Raw genomic sequence first — 26,500 nt, 5'->3', positions numbered from 1 at the left:
GAATTTAAATGTTGAATATAAATGTTGAATTTAAATGTTGAATCTAAATGTTGAATCTAATTCTGAATGTTGAATCTAAATGTTGAATCTAAATGTTGAATTTAAATGTTGAATCTAAATGTTGAATCTAATTCTGAATGTTGAATCTAAATGTTGAATTTAAATGTTGAATCTAAATGTTGAATTTAAATGTTGAATCTAAATGTTGAATCTAATTCTGAATGTTGAATCTAAATGTTGAATTTAAATGTTGAATCTAAATGTTGAATCTAATTCTGAATGTTGAATATAAATGTTGAATATAAATGTTGAATCTAAATGTCAATACATTATTCTCTATAAAATGTGTTCTAGTCTTCATATTTTGGGCATGTAGAACAAACGATTTGGATGTACTTCATTTCTAATTGGAACATTTAGATCGGTTTGAAACGTAAGGATGACTGAAGAAAACTGAGGTGTTTTCTATTGAAACGGTCTTTGATCCATGGGCGGTGCTGCAGCGCTTTGTGCCGTGGTCGCCAACAGCCACTCATGTTTCATGTTCCGTCTTTGTCCTCCGTTTTAAAAAAAGTTTCAACTTTTGTTTCCTCTGGCCACAAACACGCTCTGCCAGCTCATGCCAGGAACCTCATTTGCACATAAATGGTCACCTGAGCAGCGTGTAAAGTCACGTGACCACACCGACGCACCTCAAAGAGCACGGCGAGGGCCGTGACTCGGCCTCCGGCCTTCATGCTTTGCTCCAAGGAATCGAAGCGGAGCGGCTCGTAGCAGTACACCTGCATCTGCGGCACAGGACGAGAAAGGTCGTTAGCGCTCGTTAGCAGCATCGAGGTGCTTAGCCGTGTACTTCAGTGTCTCACCTCCAGGGGGTACTTGACGCCATCCAAGCTGTGCTCGGAGCCGTCGGAGGAGGCGTTACAGCTCCCCCAGTGGAAGGTGATGCGCCCCGCCTTGAACTTTGACCTGAGGCCCCCCCCGCTGACGTAGAAGTCTCCGTCCAGGTGCACTGCCACTACATGCACAACACAGACGGGCAACAAATGAGTGGTGTGACGTTAAAAAGTACACGCTGTCATGCCCTTTAAGCGCCGCTTTCTCGAACGTGTCACATTCAAAGTTGACCTAAACGTGCCAGGTTGCGGACTCAGCCGCAGTTCGGCGCTCAGAGATCACTCCAGCAGCACTGAGAGCGGACTCAGCCAAACTATCTCAAAGTAATGTTGCAATTGTCAATGCCAAGAAAGCAACTGACGCTCCAACGTAAGTAAAGCAAGGCTATCACTTTCCCAAAAATGCGCTAGCTTCTTGCTAACATACACGCTACTGATTAGCATTAGCGATTTTACATGGCGATTCCATCACCTTTAACTGTGTTAATGAAAACTACAACTAAGAGGCACGCTACCATCAAACATTTGGTGTGTAATAAGTACAATACTTACAGTATTAACACTTTTTAGGGCGCAACATAAGACTAGATTTAGAAAAAGACTGAACTGACTAGCCATCACACCATAAACTATACAGTAATTGCGACTTATTGTTGTCAGGTTCAAACACTGATGACATCTATTAAACAAGACAAGAAGCAAGGAATTAAACAGAGACGGAATTAAATTTGGCTCAATGAGGAGAAACGTCTGGACTGTACGCTTTGTACAGTTCCACCACGCTCTGACGAAAGATTGTACGCCTCCTCTTTTATTTGGACTTTCTCTGATTACATGGCAACAGCTGTTTCTAAGGGAGGGGGGGTCGTAAACAGCTATCGCCTTTGGTTACAGAACAGTTAAAAGAGAAGGTCGTAAAAAAGAGTTAAAAGAAAAGGTCGTAAAAGAGTTCAAAGAAAAGGTCGCCTGGAGGGGAGTCTGGTCCTGCTTCCTCTCCGCTTTGTAGTTCTCGGGTCAAGACAAAATCTTTCTGTGGATTACAATACATCAAAGAAACAGAACACCTTCATGTTGCTTCCCATCCTACACAGTGGAGTTTTACAAGCCTTCTTCTTGGTAGGATCAAAGACAGCTTTTGTCTTCTCGCCGGGAACTCATGGCAACACAAAGTTTTGTGATAACTTAAATACAATTATTCTGACGATTGTCATATTTGAAAATGAGACTCACAAATGTGATAAAATATATATATATAGATAGCTGGACAGCAGTTATCACAATCAGGTCATTTTGGTGCAATAAAGAAATCTGCCATGCCACTGATTAGCATTAGCGATTTTACATGGCGATTCCATCACCTTTAATTGTGTTAATGAAAACTACAACTAAGAGGCACGCTACCATCAAACATTTGGTGTGTAATAAGTACAATACTTACAATATTAACACTTTCAGGGTGCAACAAAAGCCTCAATTCAGCAAAACCTGAACTGACTTGCCATCACACCATAAACTACGCACTACTGCCATCTAATGTCTTGGACGTGCAACTGTAAATGTAACTTATGATTATACCTGAAAATGAGACTCAGAACTGTGATAATATAAACAAATATCACAATCAGCTCATTTTGTTGAAATAAAAAAATCTGACATGCTACTGATTAGCATTAGCGATTTTACATGGCGATTTAGCCCTTTGAGACACTTGTGATTTAGGGCTATATAAATAAACATTGATTGATTGATTGATTGATTTCAACACCTCCAAATATATTAACGCAAACTACAACTAAGATGTGCGTTACCTTCAAACATCTGGTGCGTAATAAGCACAACACTTACAGTATTAACACTTTTTAGGGCGCAACAAAAGACAACACACCATAAACTACACACTACTGTCATCTAACGTCTTGGACGTGCAACTGTAGTTACAACTTGTTGTCATACTTGAAAATGAGACTCAGAACTGTGATAAAATAAACAAATATCACAATCAGCTCATTTTGTTGAAATAAAAAAAATCTGACATGCTACCGATTAGCATTAGCAATTTTACATGGCGATTTCAACACCTCCAAAAGTGTTAACAAAAACTACCACTAAGATGCACGTTACCATCAAACATCTGGTGCGTAATAAGCACAACACTTACAGTATTGACACGTTTTAGGGCGCAACAAAAGACAACACACCATAAACTACACACTACTGCCATCTAAAGTCTTTAGACGTGCAACTGCAATTGCAACGTATTGTCATACTTGAAAATGAGACTCAGAACTGTGATAATATAAACAAATATCACAATCAGGTAATTTTGTTGCAAAAAAAATCTGACATGCTACCGATTAGCATTAGCGATTTTACATGGCGATTTCAATTAAAACTGCAACTAAGATGCATGTTACCATCAAACACCTGGCGCGTAATAAGCACAATACTTACAGTATTAACACTTTTAGGGCACAACAAAAGACTAGACTTTGCAAGGACTAAACTGACTAGCCAACACACCATAAACTACACACTACTGGACGTACACCTCTATATTTACAAGGATACAGACTCACAAATGTGATAATGTAAGAAAATATACCAAATGGACAGCAATTATCACAATCATCTCATTTTGTTGCAATAGAAAGTTAGATTTGATCATCAATAACAAGTTATATTTATTAACATACACAAAAGTACTGAAAATGGGTATTGCTGAGTACAGGTATCGATTCACAGGTACCAGAAATTGTGCCCTGTACCTGTCCATAGTTCTGGCACATTAACGTGGGTTTAGATCAGGGGATGTTATTGCAATTGATTAAGGGCTATATAAATAAAATTTGATTTATTGATTGATTGAATACAGACAAAACAAAGATCAGATTTGCGACTTATTCCCCCTGAAAAAAAACACAGTTTGTGATGTTCAAGGCTTTGGCGCAGCACCGGCGCACCACCAAGAGGACATCAAACTTGACTAAATAGAGACACCTTTGTGGCAAGGCAGCAATGGCTCACCTGCGACAGACGAAATTGTGAGCATATACGAATGAGCTCGAGTCTAAAAAGACCATTGAATTGTTTATCATTATTATAATCTTTATCAGTTGATGACAGCCCTAGCGTTTTATGCTTGTTTTTGCGTGTATTTCGTGTGTTTTTAGGTGTATTTTATGAGGATTCTACTGTACTTTTGCGGCTATCCTGGCCAGGACCTCCTTGCAAAAGAGATGACTCTCAATGCGTCTACTTTCTGTTTAAATAAGGTCACTAACTGACTCTTTGTTCGCAGGCAACACAACAAATATTGACTCGAGCTCAAGCTGATGGATTTGTGTTGAGTCTCTTGACAGGTTTCTTTGTACTCGTTCATTGAGGCTCAAAAATGTGTTTCCGACAAAAGCGCTCCAGTGAGGTTTATGGCTGGTGACGCATTCGTTTTTTACTCCAAATTCAAATGCTCTAATTCAGAAGATGTCAGGTTCAAACACTGATGACATCTATTAAACGAGACAAGAAGCAAGGAATTAAACAGAGACAGAATTAAATTTGGCTCAATTGAGGAGAGACGTCTGGACTGTACTCTTTGCACAGCCTCACCACGCTCTGGCGAAAGATTGTACACCTCTTTTATTTGGACTTTCCCTGATTACATGGCAACAGCTGTTTCTAAGGTACGGGGGTCGTAAACAGCCATCGCCTTTGATTAAAACAGTTCAAAGAAGCGGTGCCTGTAGGGGAGTCTGGTCCTGCTTTCTCTTCGCTTTGTAGATCTCGGGTCAAGACAATATCTTTCTGTTGATTACTCATTGAAACACAAAGTTTTGTGATAACTTAGATACAATTATTCTGACAGTGTTTCTTAACATAACTGTTGGGCCACAGCTGTGGTCCGTATGGGCTCAGTTGCAATACACTTTTCCACCACTTGTGGCAGTACACTGCAAATTATTTGCAGCTTGCCAAGATTTAAACTTAAATTCCAAGAAATTGCCCGAGGCTTTAGAGCTATTCACTTATCTTCAGTCATTGATTTTAGCGTACATATTTAAAATGTGTCTATTCAAGTTTAAAAATGTTGAAATTGAGAAAATAACTATTCAAATAAGTTATGTTGACTTTTCCCCACATAGAAAATCTTATTTAAATTAAAGATGCTTAAGAGTTACAAGTTAAATAATGCTTGTTTTCAGAATAAAATACCTTTTTTAGTGGAAAAGTCCTGCAAATTTCTAGATATACAAGTCCAAATTTAGGATTTATTATCAAGTAAAATTAATTAGCTGCATGGACAGATAATTTCACTAGTTTTTAGTATTTTTTTCCCCCTAAAATCTAGTTTTTCTATCTTGTATTTTTGTCCATTTCAAACAAAGGGAAGAAGTCAGTTAAGCGCAAAAACTATGACTAAAGTAGTTAAGCTGTATTTTCATTTGCACTTAAATTTTTTGGACTGTAGTTTATTTATATTAGCACAACATAATTGTATGTAAAAAATAAAAATTTTTGACAATATTTGATTGGGCCCCGGGCCCCTCTGTAGTGGAAAAGTTTGGCCCCAAGGTCAAAAAGGGTAAGAATCCCTGCTCTAATTCATGTTAATATAGGTTGAATTTGATTGTCATTGCGCTTAAAAGTACAATGAAAGGTGTTTAGAGTACATCCCGCCCAAGTAGACAGGACTGATGGGTAGGACAGGTAGGAAAAAAGGTAAACATGCGGGGAGGACGCGCAAAAAGCAAATCACAAACTAAGTGCCTATGGGGGGGACTCAATTTGAGACCAGGAAAAGACATGTATGTGAGTGGCCAGTATTTTTCGTGGACGCGTGTGTGTAAGTGTTATAGCGATATCACAACCAGTCAGTCCGAAAAAAAAGTCAACACACAACAGGTGTGTGTCCATGAAAGACGGGGAAGGAATTTGGAGCTTCTTCACTGTGCTGTCCTCTGAGAGAGTCTCATACTTTGTCACACCGTTCCAGCCAGGGGAAGAAAAGCAAAACCCAATTCAGAATGTTTCTGTTTCAGCAAGCAAAAACAAATCCAAACGTTTCACTCTAATTGTCCATTCCGGGTCCTGAAATTGATCGGAACTTCGCTTTGCAGAGCAGACCGCTTCTCCAAGATGTTGTCCAGTTTGGAATTTAGTCCAGAAACCACAAAAGTCTGAGTGCCCACAGCTCTGGCCATCCTTCAATCATTTGTGGCAGATTCCGGGCATCTTCCAAACTTGACGATTAGTTAATTAGTTTTAAGTCCCATCTTAAAACTAATTTGTATACTCTAGCCTTTAAATAGACCCACCTTTTAGACTAGTTGATCTGCCGTTTCTATTCTTTTCTGCTCTGCCCCCCTCTGCATTTGTGGCAGCTTCGGGGCTATAGTCTGCGGGCTATAGAGCGTTTTCTATTCGGGCTCCAGTACTCTGGAATGCCCTCCCGGTAACAGTTAGAGATGCTACCTCAGTAGAAGCATTAAAGTTCCATCTTAAAACTCATTTGTATACTCTAGCCTTTAAATAGACCCACCTTTTAGACTAGTTGATCTGCCGTTTCTATTCTTTTCTGCTCTGCCCCCCTCTGCATTTGTGGCAGCTTCGGGGCTATAGTCTGCGGGCTATAGAGCGTTTTCTATTCGGGCTCCAGTACTCTGGAATGCCCTCCCGGTAACAGTTAGAGATGCTACCTCAGTAGAAGCATTAAAGTTCCATCTTAAAACTCATTTGTATACTCTAGCCCAGGGGTCACCAACGCGGTGCCCGCGGGCACCAGGTAGCCCGTAAGGACCAGATGAGAAGCCCGCTGGCCTGTTCTAAAAATAGCTCAAATAGCAGCACTTACCAGTGAGCTGTCTCTATTTTTTAAATTTTATTTATTTACTAGCAAGCTGGTCTCGCTTTGCCCGACATTTTTAATTCTAAGAGAGACAAAACTCAAATAGAATTTGAAAATCCAAGAAAATATTTTAAAGACTTGGTCTTCACTTGTTTAAATAAATGCATTAATTTTTTTACTTTGCTTCTTATAACTTTCAGAAAGACAATTTTAGAGAAAAAATACAACCTTAAAAATGATTTTAGGATTTTTAAACACATATACCTTTTTACCTTTTAAATTCCTTCCTCTTCTTTCCTGACAATTTAAATCAATGTTCAAGTAAATTTATTGTTTTTATTGTAAAGAATAATAAATACATTTTAATTTAATTCTTCATTTTAGCTTCTGTTTTTTTGACGAAGAATATTTGTGAAATATTTCTTCAAACTTATTATGATTAAAATTCAAAAAAATTATTCTGCCAAATCTAGAAAATCTGTAGAATCAAATTTAAATCTTATTTCAAAGTCTTTTGAATTTCTTTTAAAATTTTTGTTCTGGAAAATCTAGAAGAAATAATGATTTGTCTTTGTTAGAAATATAGCTTGGTCCAATTTGTTATATATTCTAACAAAGTGTAGATTGGATTTTAACCTATTTAAAACATGTCATCAAAATTCTAAAATTAATCTTAATCAGGAAAAATTACTAATGATGTTCCATAAATTATTTTTTTAATTTTTTCAAAAAGATTCGAATTAGCTAGTTTTTCTCTTCTTTTTTTTGGTAGAATTTTGAATTTTAAAGAGTCGAAATTGAAGATAAACTATGTTTCCAAATTTAATTGTCATTTGTTTCGTGTTTTCTCCTCTTTTAAACCGTTCAATGAAGTGTAAATATCATTCATTATTAATAATAACATAGAGTTAAAGGTAAATTGAGCAAATTGGCTATTTCTGGCAATTTATTTAAGTGTGTATCAAACTGGTAGCCCTTCGCATTAATCAGTACCCAAGAAGTAGCTCTTGGTTTCAAAAAGGTTGGTGACCCCTGCTCTAGCCTTTAAATAGACCCCCCTTTTAGACTAGTTGATCTGCCGTTTCTTTTCTTTTCTGCTCTGCCCCCCTCTGCATTTGTGGCAGCTTCGGGGCATCTTCCGAACTTGACGATCCGCCAGGGCAACAGTCCAGTTATCACGATTCTGAATAGGTCCTCGACTGGAAGGATCGCCAGGCACGCGAGCCACCACTTCTCCCAAGAGTCCATCGCGTGTCCGACAACAAACGTTCTGGGTCGCCCCAAACCTGAGATCTTGTCAATTTTTGTTGAGGGGTGAGTTGATCATTCAAATGATAACAACAAGAACAGACTAATTCACTTTGTTATCAAAACGTCTTAATCGCGACATTAAAAACATTTGTGTTTTATTGGTGTGTGAAGTACAATCGCCAATCTTTCTTAGGTGAAAACTTACTTTGTTGTAAACGTATGATCACCTAAACTTAACCCGCCATTTGGCATCCATTCAAACGCCTGTTAGCTCACAAGCCCCCTCGACACCTTTCTGGTGAGTCAGGGCACTACGGCGCCTCTGCATTTTATTGTGAAATCATCAAGACCAATGTCGTTAAATGTTGCTGTTCCAAACACGCCTTGTGTTGCACAACTGCTAACGCCAGACTCCGGAACAGGAAAGTGCTTAATGGCTCTAATGCCTCTAATGTGTGCGTGCCTGAACATGACATAAACCCCCATAGCCCGCGGGCCTCATGTGTTTGAAGTTGCGTGGATTTCCGACAAAAAAATGCCGTATGCTCAAATCCAGAAAATCCCACTCCCTGTCCACGCCCCTATTTAAATATGCAAATGATATTCAAATGAACCATGCACTTGAGATAAGACACTATGCCCAATCAGAATTCACAGACAAGGAGTTTTGGCAGGCTGTCCTCTGGCATCTCCAGCGAATGAAAGTGGGTTGAGTGGGATAAAGTGTGAAGGGCTGCCAATGCTGTGGAGGAAGAAATACCGTATTTTCCGGACTATAGAGCACACAGATATATAAGCCGCACCCACTAAATCTTAGGAAAACATTTCCCCCCGTGTATTAGCCACAGACATATACTTTGTAAAATTAGTTATGAGTGTCTGTGACAAGGCAGTAAAACGGCTGATCAAACAAAACAGAAGTCATCGTCATGTATCCACTAGGACAGGACAGATTTTGGGAGGGTGGGATTATTTACTTATTTTTTTAATAGATTTTTCTGAAGAACCGTTTTTTGACACCCCTGTGAAGGGCGTTTTATCATGTCTAGAGGGCTCTCATAATGTTGAAAAACATATTCAGAAGGTTGTAAACGTGCTGTAATTATTTAAATATTTCCAGACCATTTTAAAATTGCCAAAGTAATACCACTCAACAAAGTTAAAGTTGTCACACATACACTAGGTGTGGTGAAATTTGTCCTCTGCATTTGACCCATCCCCATGTTCACCCCCTGGGAGGTGAGGGGAGCAGTGAGCAGCAGCGTGGGCCACGCTCGGGAATCATTTGGTGATTTAACCCCCAATTCCTCAATGAAAAATAAAACCTATGGATCCAGATTTCCCTCGCCCGGACGCGGGTCACCGGGGCCCCCCTCTGGAGCCAGGCCCGGAGGTGGGGCTCGATGGCGAGCGCCTGGTGGCCGGGCCTGTCCCCATGGGGCCCGGCCGGGCACAGCCCGAAGAGGCAACGTGGGTTCCCCCTCCAATGGGCTCACCACCCAAAGCAGGGGTCATAGAGGTCGGGTGCGATGTGAGCTGGGCGGCAGCCGAAGGCAGGGCACTTGGCGGTCCGATCCTCAGCTACAGAAGCTAGCTCTTGGGACGTGGAACGTCACCTCGCTGGGGGGGAAGGAGCCTGAGCTGGTGCGCGAGGTGGAGAAGTTCCGACTAGACATAGTCGGACTCACTTCGACGCACAGCAAGGGCTCTGGAACCAGTTCTCTCGAGAGGGGCTGGACTCTCTTCTACTCTGGCGTTGCCGGCAGTGAGAGGCGACGGGCTGGGGTGGCAACTCTTGTTGCCCCCCGGCTCAGAGCCTGCACGTTGGAGTTCAACCCGGTGGACGAGAGGGTAGCTTCCCTCCGCCTTCGGGTGGGGGAACGGGTCCTGACTGTGGTTTGCGCTTACGCGCCAAACCGCAGCTCAGAGTACCCACCCTTTTTGGATTCACTCGAGGGAGTACTTGAGAGTGCTCCCCCGGGTGATTCCCTCGTTCTACTGGGGGACTTCAACGCTCATGTTGGCAGCGACAGTGATACCTGGAGAGGCGTGATTGGGAAGAATGGCTGCCCGGATCTGAACCCGAGTGGTGTTTTGTTATTGGACTTTTGTGCCCGTCACAGATTGTCCATAACAAACACCATGTTCAAACATAAGGGTGTCCATATGTGCACTTGGCACCAGGACACCCTAGGCCGCAGTTCCATGATCGACTTTGTAGTTGTGTCGTCGGATTTGCGGCCTCATGTTTTGGACACTCGGGTGAAGAGAGGGGCGGAGCTTTCTACCGATCACCACCTGGTGGTGAGTTGGCTGCGATGGTGGGGAAGGATGCCGGACAGACCTGGCAGGCCCAAACACATTGTGAGGGTTTGCTGGGAACGTCTGGCAGAGTCTCCTGTCAGAGAGAGTTTCAATTCCCACCTCCGGAAGAACTTTGAACATGTCACGAGGGAGGTGCTGGACATTGAGTCCGAATGGACCATGTTCCGCACCTCTATTGTCGAGGCGGCTGATTGGAGCTGTGGCCGCAAGGTAGTTGGTGCCTGTCGGGGCGGTAATCCTAGAACCTGTTGGTGGACACCGGCGGTGAGGGATGCCGTCAAGCTGAAGAAGGAGTCCTATCGGGTTCTTTTGGCTCATAGGACTCCTGAGGCAGCGGACAGGTACCGACAGGCCAAGTGGTGTGCGGCTTCGGCGGTCGCGGAGGCAAAAACTCGGACATGAGAGGAGTTCGGGGAAGCCATGGAAAACGACTTCCGGACGGCTTTGAAGCGATTCTGGACCACCATCCGCCGCCTCAGGAAGGGGAAGCAGTGCACTATCAACACCGTGTATGGTGAGGATGGTGTTCTGCTGACCTCGACTGCGGATGTTGTGGATCGGTGGAGGGAATACTTCGAAGACCTCCTCAATCCCACCAACACGTCTTCCTATGAGGAAGCAGTGCCTGGGGAATCTGTGGTGGGCTCTCCTATTTCTGGAGCTGAGGTTGCTGAGGTAGTTAAAAAGCTCCTCGGTGGCAAGGCCCCGGGGGTGGATGAAAAACCGCCCGGAGTTCCTTAAGGCTCTGGATGCTGTGGGGCTGTCTTGGTTGACAAGACTCTGCAGCATCGCATGGACATCGGGGGCGGTACCTCTGGATTGGCAGACCGGGGTGGTGGTTCCTCTCTTTAAGAAGGGGAACCGGAGGGTGTGTTCTAACTATCGTGGGATCACACTCCTCAGCCTTCCCGGTAAGGTCTATTCGGGTGTGCTGGAGAGGAGGCTACGCCGGATAGTCGAACCTCGGATTCAGGAGGAACAGTGTGGTTTTCGTCCTGGTCGTGGAACTGTGGACCAGCTCTATACTCTCGACAGGGTCCTTGAGGGTGCATGGGAGTTTGCCCAACCAGTCTACATGTGTTTTGTGGACTTGGAGAAGGCATTCGACCGTGTCCCTCGGGAAGTCCTGTGGGGAGTGCTCAGAGAGTATGGGGTATCGGACTGTCTGATTGTGGCGGTCCGCTCCCTGTATGATCAGTGCCAGAGTTTGGTCCGCATTGCCGGCAGTAAGTCGGACACGTTTCCAGTGAGGGTTGGACTCCGCCAAGGCTGCCCTTTGTCACCGATTCTGTTCATAACTTTTATGGACAGAATTTCTAGGCGCAGTCAAGGCGTTGAGGGGATCTGGTTTGGTGGCTGCAGGATTAGGTCTCTGCTTTTTGCAGATGATGTGGTCCTGATGGCTTCATCTGGCCAGGATCTTCAGCTCTCGCTGGATCGGTTCGCAGCTGAGTGTGAAGCGACTGGGATGAGAATCAGCACCTCCAAGTCCGAATCCATGGTTCTCGCCCGGAAAAGGGTGGAGTGCCATCTCCGGGTTGCAGAGGAGACCCTGCCCCAAGTGGAGGAGTTCAAGTACCTCGGAGTCTTGTTCACGAGTGAGGGAAGAGTGGATCGTGAGATCGACAGGCGGATCGGTGCGGCGTCTTCAGTAATGCGGACGCTGTATCGAACCGTTGTGGTGAAGAAGGAGCTGAGCCGGAAGGCAAAGCTCTCAATTTACCGGTCGATCTACGTTCCCATCCTCACCTATGGTCATGAGCTTTGGGTTATGACCGAAAGGACAAGATCACGGTTACAAGCGGCCGAAATGAGTTTCCTCCGCCGGGTGGCGGGGCTCTCCCTTAAAGATAGGGTGAGAAGCTCTGCCATCCGGGGGGAGCTCAAAGTAAAGCCGCTGCTCCTCCACATCGAGAGGAGCCAGATGAGGTGGTTCGGGCATCTGGTCAGGATGCCACCCGAATGCCTCCCTAGGGAGGTGTTTAGGGCACGTCCGACCGGTAGGAGGCCACGGGGAAGACCCAGGACACGTTGGGAAGACTATGTCTCCCGGCTGGCCTGGGAACGCCTCGGGATCCCCCGGGAGGAGCTGGACGAAGTGGCTGGGGAGAGGGAAGTCTGGGCTTCCCTGCTTAAGCTGCTACCCCTGCGACCCGACCTCGGATAAGCGGAAGAAGATGGATGGATGGACCCCCAATTCCACACCCTTAATGCTGAGTGGGAGGTAATGGGCCCCACTTTTATAGTCTTTGGTATGACTCGGCCGGGATGTGAACTCACAACCTCCCAGTCTCAGGGCGGACACTCTAACCACAAGGCCACTGAGCTGGTTGTGAATATACACAAAGGCGGAAACAAACACGAGTACTCCATTTACAGACCAATATCACAGACCGAGATCTTAGAGAAATTGTTTGCTTTCAGATTAAATCATTTAATTAATAGATATAACATTTTAAGTAAGAGTCAATATGTGTTTGGTCCCAATCACTCAACAACAACAGCAATAATTGATTTGGTAGAAGAAATTTCAACTGCAACAGATAGAAAAAAATATTTAGTAAGTATTTCTGTAGACCTTCAAAAAGCGCTCGATCATAAGTTGTTACTGGACAAACTGTATAAAGAGGAGTGGGTCAAGAGTGGATTTTAAAGTAACCTGAAGGACAGGAAAACTACTTGTGGAAGTTAACATTTGGAAGTCTGCCTTACATAACCTTAGTTGTGGAGTACCACGAGGGTCAGTCCTTGGACCAGTACTGTTTCTCATGTACGTCTATGATTTTACCACGGTTTCCAAACTCCAAAACCCTTGTGTGGTGTTCGGGTCTGTGGGACCCGTTTTCATTTTTTATTAAAAGAAAAATGATACAATTAATTAATTTTTCAAACTGAGACTCACTGACTTTGGCTCATTTTCTGTGAAGAACATATATCAGAATACATATTTAATGACCACTGTTGGAAGCAGATCAGAATCATATCCATATTTAAGTGTTACTTCTTTCTAAACTCCTATAGTCATATAAAGAATAGCTAGTATTCTTCCTTCTTTTGAGTCTCATAGTAAGGTGTCGGCCTTCTAGATTGGAATGTGTCAGAGTAGAGATAACTCGGAGTAGTCTAAACTACGGGAGTGGGGGCGAGGGACAGAGGGAAGATCACAGCACTTCCGTGGGTTGGGAGAGACCGAGCTAGACCGGACGAGGGAACGCTGGTGTACTAGATTGGTCTCACGTTTGTCCTCTAAGCTTGGAGAATAAACCACAAAATACCAACTACTGCCTGGTGATTGAATTTAAACATCAACTTATTGCCATAAAAAGAATCTGGGAGAGACTAGCAATTCGAATTCCCCATTGGAGGAATGCTGGTCAACGCAACACCACACACCATACACCCCTCCTACACATTTCTATTACATATAAGATGTCCGGGGTCCACTGGACCCAGGGCTAATAGAAGTGTGGAAATTGATGTTCTGTGTACCACACACACCCACACACACAGCAGGCCTAGATAGGAGGAGGACAGAGTGTAGGTACACAGAACATCAGAGGGTCAAATGTGCGAGAAAATGAGAGCAGACAGTGTTGACAAACAATGTTGCAACCTTGTGTGGGAACCGCAGGTGCAGAAACACAAAAGAAGAATCCCTGTGGGATGCAGAAACTGGCATTGTTGCCATGGTTCCTAATAATATTGTTGTTACTCAGCCAGCGTTTGTGGGTCTGATGGACCCGTTGCATTTTGTGGCTTTCAATGCCTCACAATCAAACCCTTTTATGTTAAAATGCTGAACAGATGTTTATTGGGATAAGGTAAACATCTGTTCAGTATTTTAACATAAAAGTGTTTGATTGTGAGGCATTAAAAACACAAAATGCAAAGGGTCCATCAGACCCACAAACGCTGGCTGAGTAACAACAATATGAACATTACACAAGGGTTAAGTGTACTTCATCTGCGAACGACACAACCTTATATTTCATTCATAATTAATGATTCCTACTTTGGAGAATTAGGGACCATTGAAGTACAATTTATTTTGTAAAAAACAAAATAGATTTTTGTCTTGACTTGTATCAAGTTATTCGTCAATTTATATGTAAAAAAAACAAATCTAATCAAACACAATATAACGAGGCATGTGTATATATTCACTGTTACTGTTAGTCCGTGTAATCGGATTCAAAACATGAATATTCACTTCAACTTTTTGAGTTTTTCATCAAAACCAGTGAGGTTTTTCCCTCGCCTGAACTGCTCCATTGTCCCACAGTCTGGCGCTCGAACAAAGACTTTTCAAGTTGCACACACAAAAAAAGACAACGTCAACCTTGCTTACACCTTCGCTTAACAATCTCGTGTTTCACGCCACTCAGGAGAGACGCGATCTGGAAAAAGTTGAGCGTGTAACTCTAGCCTGGACAAAAGGAAGGAAGGGAGAGGGAAACAAGGGGAGTCCGTGTCCTCTGAAGGGAGGAGGACAACAGAAGGTGGAGATAAGGAGGCGCCTCGCCCCTACCGGTCTTGCCGTCATTCTGCATGGTGGTCCGCTCCCCCGTCAAGTCCTCCCAGCCCTCCAGCCTCAGCTTCTGGTACTGCAGCTTGACCTGGGCCAGGTTCTCCTCCACGTTGATGGGCGACTGCTTGGCGCTGCTGCATGACGGAAACTTCTTGGCCCAGTTGTCCTGGTTCAACGTTCCTGGAAAACACAAACAGTTCGGAGTAGAGATCGACCAATATGGGTTTTTTCAGGGCCGATACCGATTAATAGTAGTCAGCGATATTTGGGGCCGATATTCATTTGCAGTAAAAGTCATTGAAAAATGAATAGTATGTGAACCTCTCCATTATGGTTAACAGTGCACCATTGTCTAACGCTCGGTACTTGTTGTGTCACGCGCCTTCTCCCTGCCCACCCGTCTGGTATTCAGTGTATAAAGAACAAAGCGCCCCTCCCTGGGGGCACACATGCTTGCCATACGTGTGACTTGTGTCTACTGAACTGCTCGCGCCTTCAATAAAAATAGAGAAAAGTCCTTTTTTATTAAAATTTCCAACACATTATTTTGTAGGGAAGGTGACATAATGTTTGTTGTGTTTAATTTAGCAGCAAAACAAACATCAAACACCTTTATTGCGTGTGTCTAAGACAGGGGTCGGCAACCCGCGGCTCTTTTGCGCCGTTCTAGTGGCTCTCTGGAGCTTTTTCAAAAATGTATGAAAAATGGAAAAAGATGAGGGGAAAAAATATATATTTTTTGTTTTAATATGGTTTCTGTAGGAGGACAAACATGACACAAACCTCCCTAATTGTTATAAAGCACACTGTTTATATTAAACATTAGAGATGTCCGATAATAGCTTTAAAATGTAATATCGGAGATTATCGGTATCTGTATTTTTATTATCGGTATCGGTTTTTTGTTTTGTTTGTTTTTTTAATTAAATCAACATAAAAAACACAAGATACACTTACAATTAGTGCACCAACCCAAAAAACCTCCCTCCCCCATTTACACTCATTCACACAAAAGGGTTGTTTCTTTCTGTTATTAATATTCTGCTTTCTACATTATATATCAATATATATCAATACAGTCTGCAAGGGATACAGTCCGTAAGCACACATGATTGTGCGTGCTGCTGGTCCACTAATAGTACTAACTAGGGATGTCCGATAAAGGCTTTTTGCCGATATCCGATATGCCGATATTGTCCAACTCTTTAATTACCGATACCGATATCAACCGATACCGATATCAACCGATATATACAGTCGTGGAATTAACACATTATTATGCCTAATTTGGACAACCAGGTATGGTGAAGATGAGGTACTTTTTAAAAAAATGAATCAAATAAAATAAGATAAATAAATTAAAAATATTTTCTTGAATAAAAAAGAAAGTAAAACAATATAAAAACAGTTACATAGAAACTAGTAATTAATGAAAATTTGTAAAATTAACTGTTAAAGGTTAGTATTATTAGTGGACCAGCAGCACGCACAATCATGTGTGCTTACGGACTGTATCCCTTGCAGACTGTATTGATATATATTGATATATTGTTAATATTAATAACTGTATCCCTTGCAGAATGTAGGAACCAGAATATTAATAACAGAAAGAAACAACCCTTTTGTGTGAATGAGTGTGAATGAGTGTAAATGGGGGAGGGAGGTTTTTTGGGTTGGTCCACTAATTGTAAGTGTATCTTGTGTTTTTTATGTTGATTTAATAAAAAAACAAAAAAAAAACAACAAAAAAAAACAAAACGATACTGATACTGATAATAAAAAAAAACGATACCGATAATTTCCGATATTACATTTTAACGCATTTATCGGCCGATAATATCGGCAGACCGATATTATCGGACATCTCTAGTACTAACCTTTAAAGGCCTACTGAAACCCACTACTACCGACCACGCAGTCTGATAGTTTATATATCAATGATGAAATCTTAACATTATAACACATGCCAATACGGCCGGGTTAACTTATAAAGTGACATTTTAAATTTGCCGCTAAACTTCCGGTTCGAAACGCCTCTGCGGATGACGTATGCGCGTGACGTAGCCCGGCGAACACGGGTATGCCTTCCACATTGAAGCCGATACGAAAAAGCTCTGTTTTCATTTCATAATTCCACAGTATTCTGGACATCTGTGTTCGTGAATCTGTTTCAATCATGTTCATTGCATTATGGAGAAGGAAGCCAAGCAAGCAAAGAAGAAAGTTGTCGGTGCGAAATGGACGTATTTTTCGAACGTAGTCAGCCACAACAGTACACAGCCGGCGCTTCTTTGTTTACATTCCCGAAAGATGCAGTCAAGATGGAAGAACTCGGATAACAGAGACTCTAACCAGGAGGACCTTTGACTTCGATACACAGACGCCTGTAGAGAACTGGGACAACACAGACTCTTACCAGGATTACTTTGATTTGGATGACAAAGACGCAGACGTGCTACTGTGAGTATGCAGCTTTGGCTTTTTTTTGCGTATGTACGTAACTTTTTTAAAATATATAAGCTTTATGAACCTTGGGTTAGGTGAACGGTCTTTTGGGCTGAGTGATTGTGTGTGTTGATCATGTGTTTGAATTGTATTGGCGTGTTCTATGGAGCTAGGAGCTAGCAGAGGAGCTAGGAGCTAGCATAACACGTACCGTACCGTACGTGCGCGTCACGTACGTAACTTTTTAAAAATATATAAGCTTTATGAACCTTGGGTTAGGTGAACGGTCTTTTGGGCTGAGTGATTGTGTGTGTTGATCAGGTGTTTGAATTGTATTGGCGTGTTCTATGGAGCTAGGAGCTAGCAGAGGAGCTAGGAGCTAGCATAACAAACACGCAGGTGTTATTATGCAGGATTAATTTGTGGCATATTAAATATAAGCCTGGTTGTGTTGTGGCTAATAGAGTATATATATGTCTTGTGTTTATTTACTGTTGTAGTCATTCCCAGCTGAATATCAGGTACCGTGAGTATGCAGCCTTGGCTGCTAAACATTCGATAACTTGACCGTATGTGCGCGTCACGTACGTAACTTTTTAAAAATATATAAGCTTTATGAACCTTGGGTTAGGTAAACTGTCTTTTGGGCTGAGTGATTGTGTGTGTTGATCAGGTGTTTGAATTGTATTGGCGTGTTCTATGGAGCTAGGAGCTAGCAGAGGAGCTAGGAGCTAGCATAACAAACACGCAGGTGTTTTTATGCAGGATTAATTTGTGGCATATTAAATATAAGCCTGGTTGTGTTGTGGCTAATAGAGTATATATATGTCTTGTGTTTATTTACTGTTGTAGTCATTCCCAGCTGAATATCAGGTCACCCTCGGCTCTCACAGCATCTTCCCTATCTGAATAGCTTCAACTCCCCACTAGTCCTTCACTTGCACTTTACTCATCCACAAATCTTTCATCCTCGCTCAAATTAATGGGGAAATTGTCGCTTTCTCGGTCCGAATCTCTCTCACTTCATGCGGCCATCATTGTAAACAATAGGGAACTTTGCGTATATGTTCAACTGACTACGTCACGCTACTTCCGGTAGGTGCAAGCCTTTTTTTTTATCAGATACCAAAAGTTGCAATCTTTATCGTCGTTGTTCTATACTAAATCCTTTCAGCAAAAATATGGCAATATCGCGAAATGATCAAGTATGACACATAGAATAGATCTGCTATCCCCGTTTAAATAAAAAAAATTCATTTCAGTAGGCCTTTAACAGTTAATTTTACTCATTTTCATTAATTACTAGTTTCTATGTAACTTTTTTTGTATTGTTTTACTTTCTTTTTTATTCAAGAAAATGTTTTTAATTTATTTATCTTATTTTTTTTAAAAGGACCTTATCTTCACCATACCTGTTTGTCCAAATTAGGCATAATAATGTGTTAATTCCACGACTGTATATATATCGGTATCGTTTGATATCGGTATCGGTAATTAAGAGTTGGACAATATCGGAATATCGGATATCGGCATAAGCCATTATCGGACATCCCTATTAAACATGCTTCACTGATTCGAGTATATGGCGAGCGCCGTTTGGTCCTACTAATTTTGGCGGTCCTTGAACTCACCGTAGTTTGTTTACATGCATAACTTTCTCCGACTTTCTAGGACGTGTTTTATGCCACTTCTTTTTCTGTCTCATTTTGTCCACCAAACTTTTAACGTCGTGCATGAATGCACAAAGGTGAGTTTTGTTGATGTTATTGACTTGTGTGGAGTGCTAATCAGACATATTTGGTCACTGCACTATTTAGGCTAGCTATATGTACATATTGCATCATCATGCCTCATTTGTAGCTATATTTGAGGTCATTTAGTTTCCTTTAAGTCCTGTTAATTCACACTATCTGTATGTAATATGGCTTTTAATTTTTTGCGGTTCCAGACAGATTTGTTTTTGTATCTTTGGTCCAATATGGCTCTTTTAACATTTTGTGTTGCCGACCCCTGGTCTAAGAGGAGCATCAACATTTGCATTTTAAAATATGGAAAATCGCCTGGGAAAATTGGTAAAAAAAATATCACAATAACTCGCCATTTACTCAATTTTATACAATTTTATAACAGTTTATGGATTTAATTAGGGCTGCAACAACTAATCGATTAAATCGATTAAAATCGATTATAAATATAGTTGGCGATTAATTTAGTCATCGATTCGTTGGATCTATGCTATGCGCATGCGCAGAGGCTACTTTTTTTTTTTTTTATAAACCTTATTTATAAACTGCAACATTTACAAACAGCTGAGAAACAATAATCAAAATAAGTATGGTGCCAGTAAGCTGTTTTTTTCCAATAAAATACTGGAAAGGATAGAAATGTAGTTGGTCTCTTTTATCCGATTATTAATCGATCAATCGAAGTAATAATCGACAGATTAATCGATTATCAAATTAGTTGTTAGTAGCAGCAATAGATTTAATACATTCTTCTTTCTTTAGTTTCTTTCGAACATTAACACACTTACAGCATAATACATCACACAATTTCATATCATTTCACTTTACATCATGTCCGAAAAGGAGTAGGAAGAAGCAAAGCTTATTTAATCCTACCCCTTTACCCACTTCAGAGCGTTTACAAATATATACATTCATTTACTGATTTTTTTTATAGCAAAACGACATCCGTGAATGAGTAATACAGCAGTTTTGTAATATATAATTAAGTCGGTCATGATACACATACTGAGATGAAGAATATCTTATTTTCAATAAGGTTGAAAGTGTTTCTCATAATTATTTTTCTTCGTACTTTGTAAGCACTATTAATTTGAACAACCTCTTAAACTGGATCATATCAGTACATTGTTTAACTTCTTTACTTAATCCATTCCATAATTTAATTCCACATACTGATATGCTAAAGGTCTTAAGTGTTGTACGTGCATACAAATGTTTTAAATGCGATTTTCCTCTAAGGTTATATTTCTCCTCTTTAGTTGAGAAGAATTGTTGTACATTCTTTGGTAGCAGGTTATAGTTTGCTTTCTACATCATTTTAGCTGTTTGCAATTTTACCAAATCATCGAACTTTAATATTTTTGATTCAATAAATAAAGTGTTTGTATGTTCTCTATATCCAACATTATGTATCAGTCTAATTGATCTGTTTTGTAACACGGTTAACGAATGTAGCGCACATTTGTAGTTATTTCCCCATATTTCTGCACAATAACTCAGATATGGTAACACTAGCGAGCAGTAGAGAATATGAAGTGATTTTTGGCCCAGGACGTATTTTGCTTTATTCATTATTGAAATGTTTCTTGCCACCTTATGTTTAGGGCTGCAACTAACGATTAATTTGATAATCGATTAATCTGTCGATTATTACTTCGATTAATCGATTAATAATCGGATAAAAGAGACAAACTACATTTCTATCCTATCCAGTATTTTATTGAAAAAAAACAGCATACTGGCACCATACTTATTTTGATTATTGTTTCTCAGCTGTTTGTACATGTTGCAGTTTATAAAAAAAGGTTAATTAAAAAAAATAAAAAATAAAAATTAATATAAAAAAAAACAAACAAACAAAAAAAACTGCGCATGCGCATAGCATAGATCCAACGAATCGATGACTAAATTAATCGGCAACTATTTTAATAATCGATTTTAATCGATTTAATCGATTAGTTGTTGCAGCCCTACTTATGTTGTATATTTTGTATATGAGATTTCCAGTTCATTTTATCATCTATTAATACTCCCAAAAATCTGGTTTCTTTTACCCTTTCAATATCTACTCCGTCTATTTGTATTTGTGTATGATGTTATTTTTTACTGTTACCAAATAAGGTACCATTGTAAGGTTTCCTGAAATATTGACAACATTTAAATATAAACTCCTTCAAGTGGATTATAGTTGAGACATTTTTCAAGATGGCTGACATCATTCCTTCCTGGATGTTACAGAAAGTATGAGAATGTGTGAGCTGCTGCCTGCTCTTCTTTCCTTATATAACCATCTCATATTTGTCAAGATAATTACACAAAGTTTGGATTTATTTTCTGCCGTCTTCATGCCCGTCCTTACTCTGTTGCGTTATTTGATTGAATCACGGAACGTGAAACTCGTGGCGCTCCTCTGCAGTAGCCCAAACAAACAAAACGGGAGCGGGAATGGGCCAGGGATGAAGGACAACAACTGGATTACCCGGCAAAAAGATAAGCAGGGGAGACGATAATCGATCGATTTCTAGTTTGGAGATAAACATCTCTGATACGGCTCAGGATGTACGATTATAGAGTACTTTACAGTGAGAACTGACCAGCCATCAATCATCCACTCCACATTTTCACATAGGTGGTGGTAAGCAACATCTGTACCCACAGCTCTCCTGGTGAAGACTGACGGAAACGTCGCTCCCAGTTTGTGCTTGCGGCCGCTTCGACTTCCTGCAAACATTCGGAAGTTGGATCCAAACCAAGAACCGATCTGAACTGCAATACCCTAATAATGAGTACTGGTATTTGGTAGATTCTGGACTAAAGACACCACTATCTGATTTTTTTTATCCAGCTGACCGTCGAAATTATGACACGCTGTCACATTCACTTCAGTGGCCGCTGCTCAAAACACACCTTGCTTAACTGCACAACCAGCTAACATGCTAATTGTGTGAGTACCTGTATTATTTTACACCACAATTTCTCAATTTATTATTATTCCTTTGTAGCGTTTTTCGTCCGCCTCTAACTCCCAAACCGTTCATCCGATTGATCCCGTTCAAGCATCAAAACATTCAGCGCTTCCAGGACATGCGTGCTCATACAACAAACGTTCCCCAATATTAACGGTTATACAGAAAATTATAATTTTCATGATTTTTTGCCCTTTTTTCTTTCGATTAGTCCTCCCACATTTTTTAACTAATTTCAACCATTCCGCCATTAAAACCTTTGTCTTAACAATAAAACTTTTTTTTAATTTTTTATCCCAAATAATTCCCAGTTTTTACAGTATTCAAAAATGTTCCAAAAATATTGGACAAAATAATTGGTACTCATCCCACCATTCTCACTGAAGGTTGCCATTTTATTTTTCCGCCTAAAAATAACCTTAACTGCAAGTAGATATTCCACACTATCAAAAAATATATTTGTTGTGGTATAAAAAAAAACATTTAGTAAAAAATTTGCAAAAAAGCAATACTGAACTTTTTTGCAATGTGTTGCTGCCATTAAATTCTAAGTTAATGATTATTTGCAACAAAAAAAAAGACGTTTCTCAGTCAGAACATTATCTTGTCTTTGCAGTCTATTCAATTGAATATAAGTTGAAAAGGATTTGCAAATCATTGTATTCTCTTTTTATTTACCATTTACACAACGTGCCAACTTCACAGGTTTTGGGTTTTGTAGACATACATACTGTACATAATAGTGTCTTCAAAGTGTACAGTTTTTGTCGAGGATAGAACTACTTATTCATGTTTACTTTGATTCTTGAGAGGAACTCCGCTTCACCGTACCAACCATTCAGTTGGGGAACCATGTTGAAGAACCAATTAAGTTCGTAGATGGAGGTTCCTCTGTACCAATAAGAGTACTGATCGATACCTGTATCGATAAGGAATATTGGTATAAAATCCTAACGCTAAACATCCCTAGATAGCGTCACCAACGAGTTAATACAGGACATGGACATGACACATGCTTCCTAGAACCGATGGACTTCTCGAGGCAAGTCAATCGCACCATGATGTGTCACTCAGGTCGCTAAAACCCGATGATTAAGTGTCCACATTCCTACGACGGCTCACTGGTGTACCTCTCTGGCAGCTAACGAGCTAACGACCTCCAGCTGTTCCACGCGGACGTTCCTCTCTGTCACGGTCAGAGAACCAACTTTTGAAAAGCCATCGCGCCACACAGTCTGGATTTTCCGATCAGTGTTTCGTGCTGCCGATACCCGTCATGCATGAGTGAGATGGGTCGATACCAGTACCCATCACATGTATCAACTACATTTTTCAATGTGTTTACAATGAGCGCTAATGATAGTTTAACAGTATCGACACAATATTTGCACTAGTTCTTTATTCTGTTGTATACATACACTTGTGTGATCAAAACCAAGTCAGTAGACTTAGACTTAGACAAACTTTAACGATCCACAAGGGAAATTGTTCCAAACAGTAGCTCAGTTACAAAGGATGGAAAGTGTAAGGATGGAAAGGATAATGCAGGTATAAAGTAGACTAAAAATTAGGGGTGTAACGGTACGTGTATTTGTATTGAACCGTTTCGGTACGGGGGTTCCGTTTCGGTTCGGTTCTGAGGTGTACCGAACGAGTTTCCACACGGACATATTAAGTAACGTAACGCACGTTGTGTAAACAATGCACACCGAGGCTCAACACACGGCATGCTAGCAGCTAACGGGCTACGATAGACTGACCATACGTCCTCTTTTCACCGGACATGTCCTCTTTTGCGAAGCTGTCAGGGCGGAGTTTCTTAAATGCCTCAAATGTCTGGCATTTTGAGTTGCGTGTATTTTCAATGTACGTTCAGGGTTAAGAAGGGGTTAAAAACAAAACAATTTTTGCTCGCAGCAGGATTGGTGAGGGAGGGGCAGAGACAGAGAGAGAGAGAGAGTTATGATAAACGTGCATGCGTCGCCAGGCTCTGCTTTTTATCCATAGATTTATCAGATTGACAGTAATTTTTTATTATCTATAGCAGGGGTGTCAAAAGTGTGCCCCGGAGGCCATTTGCGGCCCACAGCTAATGTTTTAAAGGCCCACGGCACATTCTAAAAATACTATTAAAATAAACAAAAACATAACTAAAGTGAAATAAAAAAGCTTAAAGGTTAAATGTAATTTAGAAAAAGTTGCAATGTTGACTAATAAAACAAAGCTGTTTTTTTTTCTTACAAACTGTCATTGCTCAAAAACATAATATTGAATCAAAATCAATGTTATTATGAATTATTGACCTATCCAAGGTTCCCATTACTTCACATCAAATATTCCACTAAGAAAAATATTTTTGGTCGAAAATTTTGCAAATTCGGTAAATAAATAACCCAAAAATTTACATTTGGTTGTTTTCTTACTGTACCGAAAATGAACCGAACCGTGACCTCTAAACCTGAGGTACGTACCGAACCGAAATTTTTGTGTACAGTTACACCCCTACTAAAAATGTACCGTAGTAGCAATATAAAATATAACATATATCTAATATTTACATATTATATATACACTACCGTTCAAAAGTTTGGGGTCACATTGAAATGTCCTTATTTTTGAAGGAAAAGCACTGTACTTTTCAATGAAGATAACTTTAAACTAGTCTTAACTTTAAATAAATACACTCTATACATTGCTAATGTGGTAAATGACTATTCTAGCTGCAAATGTCTGGTTTTTGGTGCAATATCTACATAGGTGTATAGAGGCCCATTTCCAGCAACTATCACTCCAGTGTTTTAATGGTACAATGTGTTTGCTCATTGGCTCAGAAGGCTAATTGATGATTAGAAAACCCTTGTGAATTCATGTTCACACATCTGAAAACAGTTTAGCTCGTTGCAGAAGCTACAAAACTGACCTTCCTTTGAGCAGATTGAGTTTCTGGAGCATCACATTTGTGGGGTCAATTAAACGCTCAAAATGGCCAGAAAAAGAGAACTTTCATCTGAAACTCGACAGTCTATTCTTGTTCTTAGAAATGAAGGCTATTCCACAAAATTGTTTGGGTGACCCCAAACTTTTGAACGGTAGTGTACAGTATATGATATATACTAATATATTATATCATTGTCGGTCCAGTAGTACACAATAACTAAACCGAAGCAAAAACTGAAGCAAAAAAAATGCAACTCCTTGGTGTTTTTTCCCCGAGATTGGATACATCAACAACAATGACAAAAAATTATTTTGAAAAAAAACAAAACACTTTAGTATCGATCATATACTGATACTTCCTTTAGTATCAACACCACCAATTTATGGATCGGTCTGCCACTGCCGACACATTAACAGTTGTTGTTATGTTTTATTATTATTATTTATTATAACTTTACTCAGCACTTATTTGCTAGCTTAGCAATTAGCTTAGCAATTAGCATGCATGCTCCCGACTCGCTCTCCATGTGTAACATGTTTAACCCTGTCCACCAGTGAATTAATAATGATACTCAAAACACTAAGAAATGCCGTTTATTTGCCGTAATGAGGTGATTATTATGAACTTAGGGGAGTATGGAGAGACACAATCAGCTGCTAGTCGCTTGTCAGCAGGGTGTCTGAAAGTAAATACAGTCAGCTGGAGGGGATCTGGGTTTCCTTCACGAGCCAGATGTTCTCTTGGACTATTTCTGCAGATGTTAACAGCTGCCGTGCTAATTAAGCGTTGTTGCTGTTAGCAAGTGCATCGGTGGTCATGTGACCCTCACAACTTATTCTAATTGGCTGCTCGTGCTCCTTTCACCAGCACACAACCAGGTCAGCAGAGTGGCTCCTGGGCCAGGATGGATATTAGCAGGTCGAATCAGGGTGCACACACACACACACATGTGCACACACGTGCACACACACACACACACACACACACACACACACACACACACACACACACACACACACACACACACACACACACACACACACACACACACACACACACACACACACACACACACACACAGGATGTTCCAGCTGTTAGTGGTGTGCAAATGTGTGTGTATATATATATATATATATATATATATATATATATATATATATATATATATATATATATATATATATATATATATATATATATATATATATATATATATATATATATATATAGACAGTATATACATATACTGTATATACACATACATACAAATACATATATATACACACACACACACACACATACTGTACATGTATACATACATACATATGCACACGCACACACACATATATACATAGATATACATATATACACAGACATATACATATATACATACATATATACTGTATATACATACATACAAATGCATATATAAACACACACATACATATATATATACTTACATACATATGCACACCACACACATATACACACAGATATACATATACATATATACACACACATATACATATATACATACATATACATAGGTATGTACACTATG

General features: G+C 40.4%; 1 protein-coding gene across 3 annotated transcripts in view; it reads right to left on the bottom strand.

The window, feature by feature from the left end:
- The window catches only part of LOC133646965 (receptor-type tyrosine-protein phosphatase zeta-like), a 146,266-nt gene that overhangs the window by 78,600 nt on the left and 41,166 nt on the right, over positions 1 to 26,500 (bottom strand). For all 3 annotated transcript variants that reach the window (XM_062042946.1, XM_062042948.1, XM_062042947.1), the window contains exons 3-5: positions 14,843 to 15,022; positions 867 to 1,018; positions 693 to 788 (exon numbers count right to left, since the gene is read on the bottom strand). In XM_062042946.1, the coding sequence (XP_061898930.1) occupies positions 693 to 788; positions 867 to 1,018; positions 14,843 to 15,022 (428 nt within the window). The remainder of the gene's footprint in view (positions 1 to 692; positions 789 to 866; positions 1,019 to 14,842; positions 15,023 to 26,500) is intronic.

The sequence above is a fragment of the Entelurus aequoreus genome, linkage group LG03 (genome assembly GCF_033978785.1).
Source record: "Entelurus aequoreus isolate RoL-2023_Sb linkage group LG03, RoL_Eaeq_v1.1, whole genome shotgun sequence".
Lineage (NCBI taxonomy): Eukaryota > Metazoa > Chordata > Actinopteri > Syngnathiformes > Syngnathidae > Entelurus > Entelurus aequoreus.
This window is presented reverse-complemented; position numbering and strand designations above follow the sequence as displayed.